This window comes from Pyxicephalus adspersus, chromosome Z (assembly GCF_032062135.1).
Source record: "Pyxicephalus adspersus chromosome Z, UCB_Pads_2.0, whole genome shotgun sequence".
NCBI lineage: Eukaryota > Metazoa > Chordata > Amphibia > Anura > Pyxicephalidae > Pyxicephalus > Pyxicephalus adspersus.
The window spans coordinates 4,622,562-4,640,025 of NC_092871.1; the positions used below are offsets into that span (position 1 = coordinate 4,622,562).

General features: G+C 39.2%; 1 protein-coding gene across 1 annotated transcript in view; it reads right to left on the bottom strand.

The window, feature by feature from the left end:
- Positions 1-1,469: 1,469 nt before the first annotated feature.
- TNMD (tenomodulin) overlaps positions 1,470-17,464 on the bottom strand; it is a 58,229-nt gene continuing 42,234 nt past the window's right edge. Inside the window, exon 7 of the mRNA XM_072430316.1 lies at positions 1,470-5,916. Within this exon, the coding sequence (XP_072286417.1) occupies positions 5,707-5,916 (210 nt within the window). The 3' untranslated portion in view covers positions 1,470-5,706. The remainder of the gene's footprint in view (positions 5,917-17,464) is intronic.

Sequence of the window (17,464 nt, forward strand, 5' to 3'; positions counted from 1 at the left end):
CTGATGCTCAAGCCTAATCTTGTGGAACTAAACCTAGGCACTAAGGTCCTAATGCCTAAGGGTCTAAGGGTTGTGGATGGACCTTTCAGCTGTCCCACAACCAATTTGGTTTGTGAAGGATTTAGCAAATGTTCCTTGAAGTTTGTGTAACCCAACACTCAAGTCAACCCCAGGCCAGGCCAGAATGACATAGCTCCAGGTCGTTTTATTATTTCAGCATCGTACATTGAGCTTTAGAAATGACTGTAAACAGGCAGGTAAGCATGTTTTCATGCAAAAAGGATGCTTGCAATTTTTCATTTTTAATGCATAGTCTATGGGAGCCAAATCTCCTACGTCAAACTCCAAAAAGTATACCAAGCAATTCTGTATGCAATATATTCAAAGAACAGAAAAAAGAGAAGCAAGAAAGAAAAACCCTTTTAGTGTTCAGCTTGAATTTCTACATGTTTGGGGAAATAATAAATGGCGAAAAGAAGAGTTTCACCTCAAACCCATAGCAGGATTGAACCAAAACCTCATCCCTATCCTGGGGCTGTTCTCATAACAAATAACAGCTAAATAAAGTGAAATAAATCAATATACAAAAAAAAAACACATATACAATACCTACTTATTTATACAAATTAAAGTACTTGAAATACAAAAAGAACCCTCTTAAAATAACCTTCTAAATAGGTGTTGTGGTTTGTGTCAAAGGTGATTTCACTGGAACAGCTCAATAAGTGAAATTCAGAATTTCCATTTTTCTTTGAAGCAATTTTTCTCTCCTGGTAATTGGTTATTTTTGTGGGGAAATCAATTTAGCCAAAATTACAAAATTGCTCATTCAAAGCTGTAACAGTTAATGACACTGCACTTGTTCTTGTTTCCAAAAATCTTGTTTAAACTATCGGAAACAAGAACAAGAATTATTCTGAAGCTCTATTGTAGGCTTTGTATGTCAGCTTAGATAGTTTTGTTCTTAATTCCTCAAATGTGTCTCTCCAGCAGAGGAGTCATCACAAGTTAGTCATATGAGGTTTGTGTTTCTGTCTCTATTACAAAGCAGTGAGATGATTCTGATCTCTTGCCATGAATGTGTAAATTTCTCCAAACATGCAGGACAAAAGCCGGCACTCTCTGCCGATTAGTTTGTTGTCAGTTGTCGTTTAATGCCGTTGTGTTTCCCCTCATGCTGAAATCATGAGAAGTATAAAAGTGCGGCCGAGAGAGTCAAATTGCACCCCAGGCTGCATGAGGCTGCACACGGCTGTGCCTCAAATTCTCAAATAACAACTATGTGGTCCAAACTGACATGTCGCTTTTGAAAATCGTGCAGCAATCAGCTGCATGCAAAAAATGATTGCTAATAGAAGATGATGGGACTTCGGTTGAACTCATAGGGCATCGATGGGGCTCACCACAAGTCTAAACTGACCGCAATACCAGCTCATTACTGCCATATGAACATTAGAAAACATCCAATAAAATCAATTAAAGAACTTTATTTTGTTTTTTAAAAAATGACATATTTCATCAGTATCTTCCAAATAGAGTTACTGCAAATCATAACTTTTTGTTAGGTGGTTGGTTTTGCCCATCTTTATTCTCATCAAGAAAGTCTTTCTTATTTCTGTTTGGTTAGCAGACAATATTATCAACCCATCTGCAAGTTTTAATCTTCTTGTTTAGTTTCTGATCCAATAGAGGATATCTGCTGTGATTGTATCCATCCAGCTAACCGTAAAACTGCTAAACATGGATTGCTGGTAAAACAAGTTGACACGATATGAAGTGCCTTTAAAGTTAAATTGGCCAGGTACAGTTCTTTAGAAATCAGAGCATGAAAACTTGTACCTTGTCAGCAAGCTGCAAAGAATGACTCTTTTTCTTTGTATGGAGCGGCAAATCTGCCAAGATCCAACAAATACCCCTCTGTTGAGTCAGAACCAGAGGCGGACATAGGGACGTGCCCTATCTGCCCTTTCTGCCGGGGTGCACAGAAGCCCACTGTTGGCTATGTCTGCCACTGGTCAAAGCTCTAATCGTTTGTAAATATCATGTTACATCCTGATTGGAGATCTGAAGATCTGATTTACCCAGGGTCTTCATTGACCTCTCCATAGAACTCACTGCTTCCACATGGTGTAAAAGAGTCCTTGTCTGCACTATGCTGGCAGGGGACAGGCTTTTCATATGCCATGGCTACCAAGATCCAGAGGTCCAGGTCAAAACCAGAGGACCTAGGGAGGTGCAAAGTGTGCCACTGCACAAAAGTCCAGCACCCTTTCTGCAGGGGGGTCCCAAGACAGGTCTGCACAGGAGTCCACTATTGGCTACATCTGCCACTAATCAAAACTCTAGAGATCTGTAAATCTAATGCTCCCTGCTGATTGGAGAGCTCAAGCTCTGATTAATTAGGGGGCTTGTCTGACTTCTGCATACAACCGGCTGATTCCACATGGAGTACTAGGGTCCTTTTCTGCACCACGCTGGCAAATGACAAGCTTTTCATTGGCCATGGCTGCTCCCCTAAGCAAACCAATGTTTAAGATTTGAAATATCTTTTATCTTTGGAATGTATTGAGCAGATTTAATTTGGCTTTACATTTTGTTTTGGTTCCTTTGAGCTAGTCTGCTCAGGAAATATGAATCACAATCTGATTTATTTCTTTTTAATGTGCGGAGGATTAAGCAACGCTTGATGGTAAATTATTGATTAAAATCAAAACCTTCATCAGAGGGATGATTAATAGAGGGCTTTGTGTCAAAGTTTCCTGACACGTTTCAAGAAAAAAAAAACATTGCAGCACAATACTGATTTATGGACTATACAAAAAATACAATTCTCAGTAAAAAATACAGAATATAGTGATTACCAGAAATATAAATGAAGGGATAGAGTATGGAAGATAGTTTAGAAAATTAAAACAAGTATTTGGACTTGTTTTGGAAACATTGCCATCCTGTCCAGCTGCAGATATATTAAAGCCAGAAGCCAATTTTTTTTACCAAACCCAAGATCTGTCGTCAGACCACTTTTGGCAACCAAAGCAACACCTTTCTGGCTTCCCCTGGATTACATTGAGCTGCATTGCACTTTTATTCCTCATCCAGTTGTCCAAGTTCCAACCTCATAAATGTTGAAGAATGGAGTTCACCCCACAATTGGAAGATTTCCTTTCACTTATTAACCCTTTTCTATTCCATCCAAAGTCATATGTTTTGGTTTTCTTCAAACTTTCAGATGTTTTCACATTATCCAACTATTCCACACTGGATACTTTGAATTTTTTGTAAGATCCCAATGGAGTTCACTGTAGTAGTGATGCAGGATGATCGGGAAATATGAATGCCAAATAAATTGAATAGATCCAGTTGACTTTTATTTGCTGATATGGATTCCAAGCCAGTGTCAGAGCTTGTAGTTGCAGAATAAAAGACATGGTATCAGGATATGGATCAGGATAAAATGGTGAACTAAGGAAATCCAATACCATTTCTAGGTAGGATCTTTTGTGGTGTTGGTTGTACAGACAGTAACCCTCTGACCGACACCCTCAATAAGCCTCCCTATAAATATTATTGAGTTTTATATAATATTTCATCCTGGTCATTCATTCATTTACAAGCCCTGATAAATGGGGACTGGTGAACCCTTGAAACACATTGGAGACTCCTGTAATTTTCTTGCAGACAAGCAAATAATATCAGGATCTAATAAATTTAATTGGCGCTCTAACCTTTTGATTATTTATCCCTCATTTGTCACTTGTTCTTGTGTCCCTATTTAAATATTGGAGATATAGTATCATTAACTGTTCTACAATAAAATATTGAATATCCAATTTTTAGTTATATCTTTTAAATATATTATTATCCTCTTTTAAGGGAACCTGTCACAGCTACTTTGGGTGAGTGAAGATGAGAATTATGCCATTTAGTCAACTTGGAATGCAAAATTAGTAATATCTTTGCAAGCAATCGCTAGTCTGCATTTTTAGTTCTCAGCCCCCCCTTCTTTTACTAAACCCAACAAATACACAACCAAAGATATTCTACAAGCCTGTGGAAATGGGGGTGCATCTGGGGTGCCTATGGGGGCAGTGTTAAAGCCTAGAACAGCGGTCGCCAACCGCTGGTCTGCGAGAAAATTTTGGAGGTCCGCAGCTCTGGCTGGTGCACCCCCGACCGGGGTCAGGAGTCCCAGAACAAGTGCCATGCACAGGGAAGTGGGTGGGCTGTATCTCTGGACATAGCTCCGCCCACTTTCCCATCCCAGATCTAAGCCTGTTATGGGAGAGTGGGCGGGGCTATGTTACAGTGACATCACTATGGGGGAGGTTTCTTCCCCTTTGATTAACATCCGGATCCCCGCACATGTGCGGTCGGGAGCTGGCTATTTTAGTGGTCCGTGAAACCAAAACAGTTGGGGACCACTGGCCTAGAGTGACTGTGGGGACAGTGTTAAATTCTGGGGTGTCTTGGGGGGCAAAATTATGATCTGGGGTGCTTGTGGGGGCAGTGTTATGATCTGGGGTATGTGCATGGATAGTGTTATGATTTAGGGTTTCTGTGGTGGAAGTGTTATGATCTGGGGGGCTTGTCGTGGCCGTTTTATGATCTGGGGTGTCTGTAGGGACAGCATTATGATCTGGGGTGTCTCCGAGGCAGTGTTATGATCTGAGGTGTCTGTGGGGGTAGTTTTTATGATCTGGGGTTGCTTCATTTGGTCAAGTCTAAGTTTAGCACCATTATGTGTCCAAATGACATCAGCTGACTAATTAATATAATAAGTAACCAGATTTCCAGATTTTTTTCTTCAGTGATGGCACGGACATATTCCAAGATGCCAATGCCAGGATTCTTTGTGCTGAAATTAAAAAAGAGTGGTTCAGGAGGCATGAGACATGACACACATGGATTGGCCACTACTAAGGTGTAGAGCTTAACCCCATTGAGATTCTTTGGGATGCTAAGGGTGGAAGCCAGGGGGAAAGTTAACATTTATTCCTACCATGTTTTTTTTACTTACATGAGTTATTTACTCTAAAACAGGGGCCAACCTAAAAATCAGATCTTGCATTTTAAATACAGGGTCATCTTGTCTGTTGTCTCTAGGAATGCAATACATTTAAATTAATTAGCATGTAAGGGTCGCGGAAGCTCCACTATACTGGACCAGTTCATGAAAAATAAAAAACAAAAAAACAAAACATGAAAACATGCAAATTAAAAAAAGGCAAGAGAACACAAAAAGTAGACAAAATTAGGAAACACAAAAAACGAGCAAATTAAATAAACTTGACTGCTCTTAATACAAAAAAACTGTCCTCCAAATAAAGATAAAAAGGAAAGAGAGTATATAATTTTTCCTCCCAGCAAATAAGTAGCTCAGAGATTAAAATTGAGAGCTTCTGCAAAATTTTACAGACAGCTAAATTAGTACTTTCACTCCGCTCATCCCTAGTAGACTTCTGTATTGGCAGGTGAGGTTCTTACCGAAGACAAATAGCTTATGGTGAAAGATTTGTATAATTTAAGGACTGGAAGGGACAAGTTTTTGTTTTTGTGTTTTTAGATGTTTCACCTAATTTTTGGATTGATTGCTCCTTCAATATTTGCATTTACAGAATAATGGACGGTACACTTAGTATACAGCAGAAGCACAGGATGGCAAGTCTTCATTTACAATAAAATATAAAATAGTGATATGGAACTTTCTCACACTCTGCCCAACATTCTGGCAATCCACCAGTTACATGGCATGATGATCCTGCAGATTACACGCCCCCCCTCATAGCAGTATGGGTAGGGATAGTAGCCCAGTAGGGGCTCGCAGACTCTCTTGCAATACCGCTGTCCTCGACGGCAGTGATGACAGCAGAAACCTCGATGGTCCCACATTGGGTGGAATTCCAGTCCAGCTTCTCTCTGGAAAAAAAGAGTGTAGAGCAAGTTATATATTATAAAGCAAAATTTTGCAACTGCCAAACATCCCTGCATCCATGAAAACATATCTAAAGCCAAAAAAGCCAGACCTATCATCACATTTTATTGTGTTATATGTGTTTTATACATTATTTTTTTTAAAAAGAAGGGGAGGCTCCTACTCTTTTTTCGTTTTTGCCGCGGTGGGAAACACTGAACGGAAACTCAGTGCCTCCTGGGATACCGACGTCACGTATCCCAGGAGGCTTTGTGCTGCTTCTCCTGCGTATGGATAATATTAGGCATGTGCAGAAAGGGCTTCTCGCTGCACACACAGACAGATTGGCGTTTGCTTTTTTCACATTTACAGGAAGAAATGTAACTAAATCTAGCTCCTATGCAGTGCAAGATCGAGTGACGTAAGCAGAAGCCGGAAAATGAGGAGGAAAATGGCAGAGCCTGGTCATGCCAAGACGAAGGACGAATCCAGGGCGGCACAGGACTGTATAGAATTCATTGTAGAGGGATTAGGGGTTTGCAGATGTAAAGGTAAGTGTGATTTTTTTATGTTACTGGCATTTCCACTTTAAGTTGCTTTAAATGTCTCATGACAAAACTTTTGGCCCAACAAAGGCAATTTTAATTAGATGTTTTTATATGGAGTCATTAAAATATAAAGCCATTCTGGAAAATGGAACTCCAAAGAACAGCCAATCTGATGATCAATGAGGGATTTAAATGGCAAAAAGCCACTTGGCATGGTTGCTGGTGTGCTTGGAGCACCATATGTGACTTGTACATTTTGTCTTCCCTTTATTTTCTGTAACTTACCTTTCTCCCTATTTTCTTTTTGTATACTTCAATGCCCATTTCTTAATAAAGGCACTCTACAATTGTATTGCTTACTTTTCGCTGAACTACAGTAGGCACCATTATATAACATGCCTTTGCAAGCTTTTATCCTTTTGTGTTCCATTATCATTGGGCGGTACCAATGTTGGACTGCCTTTAATCGTTATTTTCTTTGTACTAGCACTGTTCTCTCTGACATCAACCCTTGTTATTCTCAAAAAAACTATTGTTGCATAATTTTTGGTGTTGGGCGCATTGACAACCCATTAAAAAGCCTTCCCTGCTATGGAGGTTGGGGAAGTGAAGGTACTCTGATGCCTATTGCCACCGCCACCCAAAGCTCATAGGCAGGTCCACCATATAGGTATCAGTATACTCACTCCTACACCCAATTTTATGCACTGGAGTTCAGCATCTTCTTCTAGAAGAACATTGCTATGTGTTATCAATTCATCCAGTTTTGCACTTTCCACTTTCTCTTCTCAATATGTAGTCACTCCATTGTTTCTGTGATTTTCATACTGTTGCAACTTCTTGTTTTTTGGTTTGTTTCATTGACTTAGTTTGGTTGTGCAGCAAAGTTTAGATACAAAGTTTATTTGTATCTCGTTAAAACTTCCATAAAATATTGGTAAAAGCAAAATAAATAGTCTTCCTAAGGTAATTTGACTCCATGCAGGGCCCCTTATATTTCTCCATATTTCCCCGCACATGAAGATAAACAAAGACATGAAATAAAGAGAAATTGGCCAAAATTTAGTCCTGAGGATTTGATTCCTGGTAAATTGTTCTGCAATTGTAAAGTGATAACGATCTGTGTATTTACTGCGTGGATAAGAATGTATATCCAGGTCAGCGTCATTTGGGGAATTTTGCTAATTTACCCAAGTCCTGAGGTCGTTAACCTTCCCCACTGCCACAGTAAATACCATCTGTGCTAATAGCAAAATGTTAGCCATCCGTCATAACCATCATAATTTATGTAATCTATCCGAGAGCTCTAATGAATTGTTTGGGAATAATCTCTTTCAACGAATCGGAGCTTAATCTGAATTTGTCTTTCTGTGAGGAGTCTCCAGAATCTCTTATCGCTGTTAACGAAGGGGGGTGCAGAGGAAATCATTTAAATAAAAATGATTTATATTTGAACACGATGTGTCGTGTTATGCCTTCAGGTACAGTTACAACGCTCCCAGTAAAATCGCTCATTTGCATCAGTAATTGGCAGGCCATTAATGGCTCATTAAGAGCGCAGAGTGGGAGCAGAGAAAGCAGAAGATGCAACAGCAGGGACGGAGACGATGTGTGGATGGAAAGCATCAGGAGCAGGGCTAGGGCTCGCTGACAAACTTTGCAGAAATTCGAGAAATTCGATATAATAATCAGTCTAAAATAAAAGAAATGAGATGGCATGGATAAATTGGAATGAAAAATAAGAATTGACAAGTTTTGTTTCAATCGTTTTTCAAGTTTTGACAAGTATTGACAAGTTTTAATTATAAACTTCTACACCCCACTTCTAAAAACGGTTTCCTTTACATATTTGCCATTATGTCCAAGCTAAAAATCCTTACATGTCCATACCATCTTGCATTGTAATTTTCAACACCATCACCCTGCTGCTGCAAGGTCTGTTCCACACGGCCATCTTGGTTCTTGGGCCGGTCTGTCATTTCCCCCTAAGGCTACACTGGTGCACATGTGATGGACCACAGACTGTGAGTGAATCATCCTGAACGAGTCTACTTGCTTGAATGGTGGAACATCAGCAGGGCTCCATTATTCTCCCCCAGGCGAGGATTTTTTTTTGGAAACTTTTGCTTTAAGGAGTAATCAAAAATCATTTTAATGAATTCAGAAGGATACAAAATGAATTTTTATTGGTGAAATTGGAAATTTACTTTTGAATGTACATCCAGATGATCCAAAGTATGTGGACAACCTTGCAAATGTGAATGATATATTTGTTAATGCTACAGCATACAAAGGCATTTAAGTCCATTGTGAACTTCCCACATTGGGGGTAACAGTTGGAAGAACACTCTATTTTTTCGAGCATACCCATGCCCATGTATACCAAGCTATCTTCATAATATTATGGTTTGACTATTTGTTGTGGAGGAACTCAGATGTCTTGAAGAGCCCTGACCACAACCCTACTCAACACTTCCGAGATGGATTGCAAGCAAAGTCTTCAACAAAAGTATCTGACCTTTTCCAGGTTCTTTCAGCTGAATGAGTACAAACTCCTACAAACATATTCCAAAATTTCCAAGAAGAGTGAAGGCTGTTGTAGCCACCCATGGGGGACAACCTTGTCCTGATGGCTTGAGATCCAACCTTGGGGTGCTGACAGTTAAGGGAAGTGGGTTTTTAGTTCCAGCATGACTGTACCCTGCTCATAAAGCCAGTTCATTATTTGCCCAGTTTGGTGTGGAGGAACTCAAGTGGCCTGTGAAGAGCCCTTATCTTAACCCTACTGAACACTTCTGGGATGAATTAAAAGCCAAGCATTCAACATATGTACCTGACCTCTCACATATTCTTATGACTGAATGACCACAAACTCCTACAGACACATTCTAGAACCTTCCAAGCTGAGTGTAGACTATTGTAGCCATCATTGCTGACCAACCTTGTACTAATGGTTGGTCTCCAACCAGCTTGGGCTCATGGGGGCTAGTTTAGTGAAGGTCCTAAAGTAGTTCCAGGATGACTGCGCCCCTTATCATAAAGCAAACTTAATGTTTGACCAGTTTGGTGTGAAGGAACTCAAGTGGCCTGCAGAGAGCCCTGACCATAATCCTACATAAAACCTCAGGGATGAATTGCAAGCCAAGTCTTCAACCTGACCTCATCCAGATCCTTTTGGTCGAATGAGAACAAATTCCTTCAGACACACTCCCACTCCAAAGTCTCCAATAAAGAGTAGAGGCCACAAATATGGACCAACTGTGTACTAATGGCTTAGGCACCAACCTTGGTTGCTCATAAAGCAAGCTCATTGTTTGACCAATTTAGTATGAAGGAACTCAAGTGTCCTACACAACACCCTGACCTTACTGAGCACCTCTGGGAGGAATTCCAAGGCAAGTTTTCAACGTAAGTACCTGACCTCACAGGTCACATATTTCCACATACACACTCCAAAATCTTCCAAGAGTGGAGGCTGTTGTACCAATGATGGCCAATTTCATACTAATGGTTTTGCCCATAGTTTTGGACTGGAATGTCGAACAAGCTTATACCAGGTTGATGGTTTTTGTCCACAAACCAAAAGGATAGCATTTTGCTTCTTGTATGGTTTTGCAATATAAGCCTGAATTGTATTCAATTCTCAAAAGAACTATCCTCTCCCTTTCATGATCCAACACATGCCATAAATCAGCAAAAGCCAAATATGATCACATTTCTTTGTCATTGGAGAGACAATAGATCTGCTATGGATGAAATGAGACCTAAACCTTAACTGGTTGCTATTTATTTAATAAAAAACTGTGCATGGCAAACTATTGACTTTTTCATACAATATTCTTTCTCCTTTTTTATTTCTATTGATATCTTTTTAGTATTTTAGTGAGTTTGATCTCCTGCAGCCTCTTTCACACACTCCCTGCCTTCAGGTACTCACTCCAGCATCGGGAGCACATTTGTGCTTTGATCTGGATGCCTGATTGTAACAATTGTGGTGCAAGTCTGTGCAATGTGTGTCACTACACAAGTTCATAGCTTCCACCGGGTCGTCACCTTCTGAATATCTTCTGAATGCTAAAATGAGAAATCATGGGAACCGGGATCTTTCTAAAGCATGAAACCCAGAAGGGAAGCAATGGCTTATTACAAGCTTTAACAACTTACTCTTCTCCTTGATTCATATTAAATAAAGAGTTGAGGTCTTGGTACTCACCTAAACAATCCTTATGTGTTACTCCCTGGCTGCGTTCTGCCTTACCTGATTGTCTCCTCCACTGATTTATCCGCACAAACCATTTTTCAGGAGATTACATTACAATATTTTCCTACTTGCAGTAAATGTCTCATTGTTGATTCCTGAGGAAGCAAACTGTGATCCGCGAAACGCGTAAAATCCTGTTTTTTATGAGACCTTGTGCATTTTCTACCGTGATTTTTTATGCTAATACTTATTGTATATATTTTTAATGATAACATGATATTATATTAAGAATGGTTTGTTTTATTTTAATGTAAAGAAATAAAAGTAATTTTTTTTGATATTTAGTGCCTATAAAGTCCCCTCCTTGCTTTCTGTATTTTTTAATAATGCTAAAATTAGGTTGAATATCTGTATCATTGGCCTCTTTATTAGTTCTGCATGGTATGTTCTATGCATAATGGGCAGAAACTCAGCAATACAGCCAAAATGCATCCCTAATTATCACTTGTACTTATTAATTTGAATAGAAATAAAACTTTTCCACAATTCCCCTTCCCCATACTGAATTTAAATCCTCTTTCGTCTTTTTGAAAAGGACTAAAATATAAAAAATCAGAAACCTTATTGTGCGTTCAGAATCCAGGCTGCCCTGGATGATTGTATCTTAAGTAAATGACTTTCTCCCTACTTCTATCTCAGTAGCTGATATTAATCTAATAGAAATGGTCTGGGGTATGTTATCCTGAAATTAGCTTTAGTGCTTTGGGTAATTTTCCGATAATTGATTATTATGGGGCTCATTAAATCCCCCCACGTGACGACCTGAGAGAATTGTTTTCACTGGACCATAACGTCGCTTAGATAAACAGTGAACAGTGAGCATTCACAATGATATGATTATTATTTTATTAATAAAAAATCATTCTTGTATTAAATCTTAATGATACATTGATGCTCTAAAAATATCCCCATAAACCTTTCTATCCTTTGCAGAGAACTGCATTTCATTAATGCCTGTGGCCAAAATTTATTCTGCATTCTGAATGTCTTCATTTGTAGCCACCCCATTGTGACATAGAGAGTTGAGGCTACAAATTTAACACCCCCCATCCATAATACACAATGCAGGGAACCATGTGACATGGCGTTTTCCTATAGACATGATGGTGATATTGCATCCACTCTGCTGCCCTCTAGTGTTCAGCCAGAAATAGTAAAAAGCCACCAGCAGCTATTACACAGATTGACTGCATAAACTTAATGTAAGAAAACATTTTTTTAAATATATATACCATTCATGTATGATTTTGCACTTGTTACCCTTTATTGATTCCCTAAGACTGTTTTTATAAACTTTTCAACCACCAATTTAATTGTTTTTTTCACATCAATCATTAAAGCAAATGCTATCTATTCTCCATGCAAATGAATGAAAAAATGGCCTGAATTGCCGCTGAATTGATGGATGAATACTTTAGAAGTAAATTTTACATGAGACCTCTGATTTAGATCACGTGGATCCGAACTTATCCTGCAGTTAGCAATGAGTGTCTATGGAATTCCTGCAACATTCCATGAACTTTGTATTCTGGGTCAGCTAACTGTGTTCTCTGCCTGATCTGACCGCCATCAATTACATCCTCCCAAGTTCTGTCTGCGGACTATAAAACTTGCCCCATAACACAATTCCTGTATTTGGGTGACCTCTGTAATGTACAGCGCTGTGAAATATGTTGGCGCTATATAAATACAGTTTATTAATATAATAATAATGGATATAGTACAGAGTGAGTAGTCAGCTAGCACAGGAAGTGTTTTACTGGCATAAAGTATATGAAAATAAAGAAAACTAATGCAGCACATCTGAGGAATTGGTAAACTGCACTATATGACATTTTTGTTTTTGTGTTTTAGATTTTAAATTATTGTCATTTTTTTTTTGGTATCTTCACACATTTATGTCACCTTAGTCCCTCTCAGGAACTTCATAACACACAAAAACACAACTTTAAAATCCCTCTTCTGGTGTGTACATTAATAGAATTCTGATTAGATTAACCCTTCGCGGGATGGAGGAGAGCAAACAGCGTTTCATCTCCATTGCCGAGTTCCCGAGATGTGATTTCTGAGCTTCATCAAAGTCCAAAAACTTGCCGCACACAAAGGAGGCCGCCGCCGCTTTGTTCTTCCCTTCTAGATGCAAAGGAAACCAACCTATACATGTTTACAAGGGAGACCAAAGCTCGCCGTCTCTTTGTTATCCCTACAGAAGCTGCTGCAAGTTTAATGAGCTTAAAAACATACAGTAAAAGGACTAGAGAACGCATCAAGGGAAATTAATCAGCGGACTGCTAATTCACTCCACAAAATGCTGCACCTGCCTGAGAGTCAAAGAGTCGGCTTCATTTATCCCGGATTTATGGAATTCACCGCAACCGCATCCAGCAGGCGTATTATTATTAATATTAATATTAAACAGGATTTATATAGCACCAACATATTATGCAGGGCTGTACATTAAATAAGGGTTGTAAATGACAGATACAGACAGTGACACAGGAGGACAGAGAAGACCCTGCCCTGAAGAGCTTACAATCTAGTAGGTGGGGGAAGTATCATACAATAGGAGGGGAGATATGTAGTGGCGGGAGGTAGTGATGGTTTCAAAAGACAGAAGAAGATGTGTAGGCAAGTTTAAAAAATGGGTTTTGAGTGCTCTCTTAAAAGTAGGAGCAAGCCGAATAGGATGAGGAGAGCATTCCAGAGAGTCCGGGCAGCTCTAGAAAAGTCTTGGAGCTGTGCGTGTGATGAGGTTATGAATGAGGAAGTCATTAGTAGGTCATTGGAGGAGCGAAAAGCGCGGCTAGGGGGCAATTTTTCTATCAGGTCAGAAAGGTAAGTAGGACAAGAACTTTGGAGGGATTTGAAGGCAAAGCACAGGAGCTTGAATTTGATAAGGAGAAATGGAAGCCAATGAAGAGAACTACAAAGAGAGGCAACAGAAGAGTACTGAGGGAAGGATGGATGAGTCTGGCTGCAGCATTCATAATAGATTGTAGAGGAGAAAAGCTTTTCACAGTGTTTGGCTGTGGGCAGGAGTGGACATAGGGAGGTGCAAAGGGTGCAGCTACACAAGGGCCCCACATCCTTCTCAACCAATGGGAGCCCCCAAAAGGGCCCCAGGTCAACTTGATGGGGGAATCCTTGGTCAGTTCTACCTAGGGACCCACTGTAGCTACAAATGCTTTGCCTGTAGAGGGTTTCAGCTGCTCATCATTTCATATTGGGCTGTTTGCCCCAAGACAATTCGGATGGGGTATTCCAAGCCTGTTCTGCACGGGGCCCACTGTTGGCTACATTCACCATTGCTTGTGGGGGTCTACAGCTGCTCGTTAAATGACTTGACATAGCATTACTATGGCTCTTTAATGAGGTCAACACTATGGAGGTTATTTATAAGCAATTAGTGATTAGTGTATTAGTGTATTAGTGATTAGTGTATTGTTTGACCATGATTTGCAAACTGGGATGAAGAAACATATTTTATTGTATTAAGTGGACATCCCCTATTTAAAAACAGTTTATTAATAATAATAATAATAATAATAATATTAATATTATTGGGCCAAAGTATAAATACATTGAATTAATAGGGGGTGTCATTCTCAATTCGTCCACTAGGCGATGCTGTGTTGGTTTTCATTAACCATTAATGTAACTAAAAAAAAACAAACATTGTAACACATTGATAGGGATGAAAATAAACGCACAATGGAACAAATGAAAATAGAAACAGCATCACCTAGGGGTCACAAATACCCTATACATGGTATGGTGAAAAAATATTTATAATTTTTGGCAACTCATAATTGTCCCTACTGGGAAATCGCCCTCCATTCTTGTTCTGGTTGACAATTCAAATTTTCTAATTCTATATTAACCAGATTAAATAGGAGAGAGGTGGATTTACCCCAGCAGGACACCACAATAAAAACCTGACAGGGAATTTGCTCTCTTACCATTCAATTTAAAGCTTAAAAAAGTTTTGCCATTAGATACAAATTACATATGTAATAGTCAAATATCAAATACTGAAAATAATTCATTGCTCATGGATTAGCTTCTGATCAGTCTACTGCACCTGGCTACTTACTAGATATATATGAAGGTAGTTGTCCTTAACTTTGATTGGCTACAAAATTTTTATTATGTGTCCCTGAGTTCCCGCAAAACCTTCTCTGGGAGCCTGCTTTGCTGCAAGTTCTGGGCCATAGGAATTAACTTGTACAACACAGCATCAAGAAACAAGAAGCTGCAGACCTTTCCAGAAATATGATGTAAATCAAAATTAAACTGGCTGCAAGGGATTAATAAATATTCCCTCCAGCTTCCCCATTAAAAAATCTGCCCTTCTACCCCACTGTAATAAATTTGCCTCCCAGCCCCCTTATCATTAAATCTGCCCTTCAGCCTTTCCTTCATTTAATCTGCCCTCGTGCTCCCTTTTATTAAATCTGCCCTCCAGTCTCCCCCCTTCGTCTTGTATGAAGGATCTATAGAAAGGCTTTGTACCTGCTCTATTTCTGGACTGAAATTGCTTACTCTTATATCACTGCATACTGTGAGCTTCTCAACATGTGCATTAGAAACTGCAGCAAGTTAGATATGTTCCTGGCTGGAGGATGTATAGCATTACCTAGCCCCTTCTTTCCCAGCCTGACTGTCCCCGGCCCGTACCTTTATTTTAACTCAGAATCAAATATGGGCATTACCTGAAATGGTCTGCATGAAACTGCATTCTGGCCAGCAAGGTTGGCACCTTCTCCCCACCCCCCATTAGTTAGACAGGTAGAAAATTGCAAGACCCAAAATCCAGGCCACTCCTTGAATCAAGATGCTTTGATAATATCAGACAGCTATGTACAGCACCCTATTGGCCCCTCCCATAAATCATGATCTGCCTCCATTGTATGGGGAAACACAGAAATGAGGTGTTAATATATCTAAACTATAATATGTAATCAAATTGTAATCAAAAGTTGGGAGTTGGTGGATCAGGAAAGGTATTAATACCTGCAGGCAAATTAGATAAAAATACCTGCAGACCTAACATGCTCTTTCAACAAAATCTTTGATAATGGGTCATCAATCCTTTTTTTGTAACCTCACATTCAGAACTGATAGGTGTTGTGGTCACATTTAGTATTCACTGTATAATGAGGTGACAACGCATTGGCAAACAAGGTCAGAGTGTTGTCACTGCACAATTGACTTAAAGTAACACCTGATATGACATTAACATGTTACATCCTATATAGGATTATATCTTAGTTCTTCTTATTCACTGGCTAGAGTTCCTCTTTACCACCCAACCGATCGCACCAGAAACCATTAAGAATCTTATGACTCACATAGAGTTGGGTGACATCTCTATGTATTTCATTTTCTTATTTTCCAACATCTGTCAGAGCAGCGATCAGCAAAGCGCTATTCAGCTGCAGATATGATAAAAGTGTAATGTGTCATATATATAATGAATATTGATGATCCATCTGTTGGAAGGCGCATCTCTTGATGTAGTGTACCCAGACTTGAGCTGAAGATCTACGCAGGACTTTATTATCATTTTTTTTTTAATATTTTATTTTCCCCCTTTTTTAACACCTTGCATTTCATCATGTAAAGACATAAAGGCTTATCACAGTCAGCGATTTGGCAGTTACTTATCCCAACATTAAAGTCTCTCCTTTTTTTTATATTTTTGTCATCTGTCTTTTAAACGGCTCTGTCTGGCAGCGTCGATTCATTACTCCCCATTTCGTCTTTTTTTTTTTTTTTAATCCATTTATGATCCGCTACTGTTCCTCTAATTACCCAGGTTGCAAATCAGTCCCGTTAACGTTCGCCTAGATGTTGCGACTCCAAAGGCGTGTCAGATCTTTTCTATAAGACTATTAGGAGCGATCGCATTCATTATTTACATTGATGTGCGGGGAAACGTCTGTTGAGCGCAGCTGTAGGGGATTCGTGGGGGTTCTTTATTCCTCAATGCAGCAGACTGATGCCACAAATTTATTAGAACATATGTGAGATGTAAATTTTACTCACAGATTACTGTTTTTACAATAATTGCCGCACAGCCAGGAAAAGTATTGTGTTTCAGCTGTTTGAGGTGGCCCAGCTTATATCAAGGCAAAGGCAGAACTTTTGTGAATATAATATTGTCATGAAAAGAAAATTGTGTCTGAACAGTGTGCTTTATGTATTATAAATTCACACAAGCCGGATTAATATTTCTTTCTTTCTTTTTTTCTCTTTCTTCCTTCTTTTCTTTTATCTTAACTTTCTCTTTTCTTTCTTTCTTTCCTTCCTTCCTTCCTTCCTTCCTTCCTTCTCTTTCTTTCTTTCTTTCTTTCTTTCTTTGTTTTTTCTTTACTTTCTCCTTTCATTATTTCTTTTTTTCATCCTACTTTCCCTTATTTCGTTGCTCCCTCCCTCCGTTCCTTTCTTCCATCATTCCCTCATTTTTCCACGCTTCTTTCCTTTCTTTACTTGCTCCCTTCATTCCTTTCATCCATCATTCCCTCCCCTCATACCTTTCATTTTTTTCTTTTTTCCATCCTTTATTCCCTTCTTTTTTTCTTTCCTTTCATTTTTTCTTTCTCTCCCCTGTTCCATCTCTGTCTCCATTTCTTCCCTCCCTTCCGTTCTTATTATTTCTTTTTTCTTTATCCTTCCTTCCTTGCTCCCGTCCTTCCTTTATTCATCCCCCATTTTTCTCTTACTCTCTTCTTTTTTCTTCAT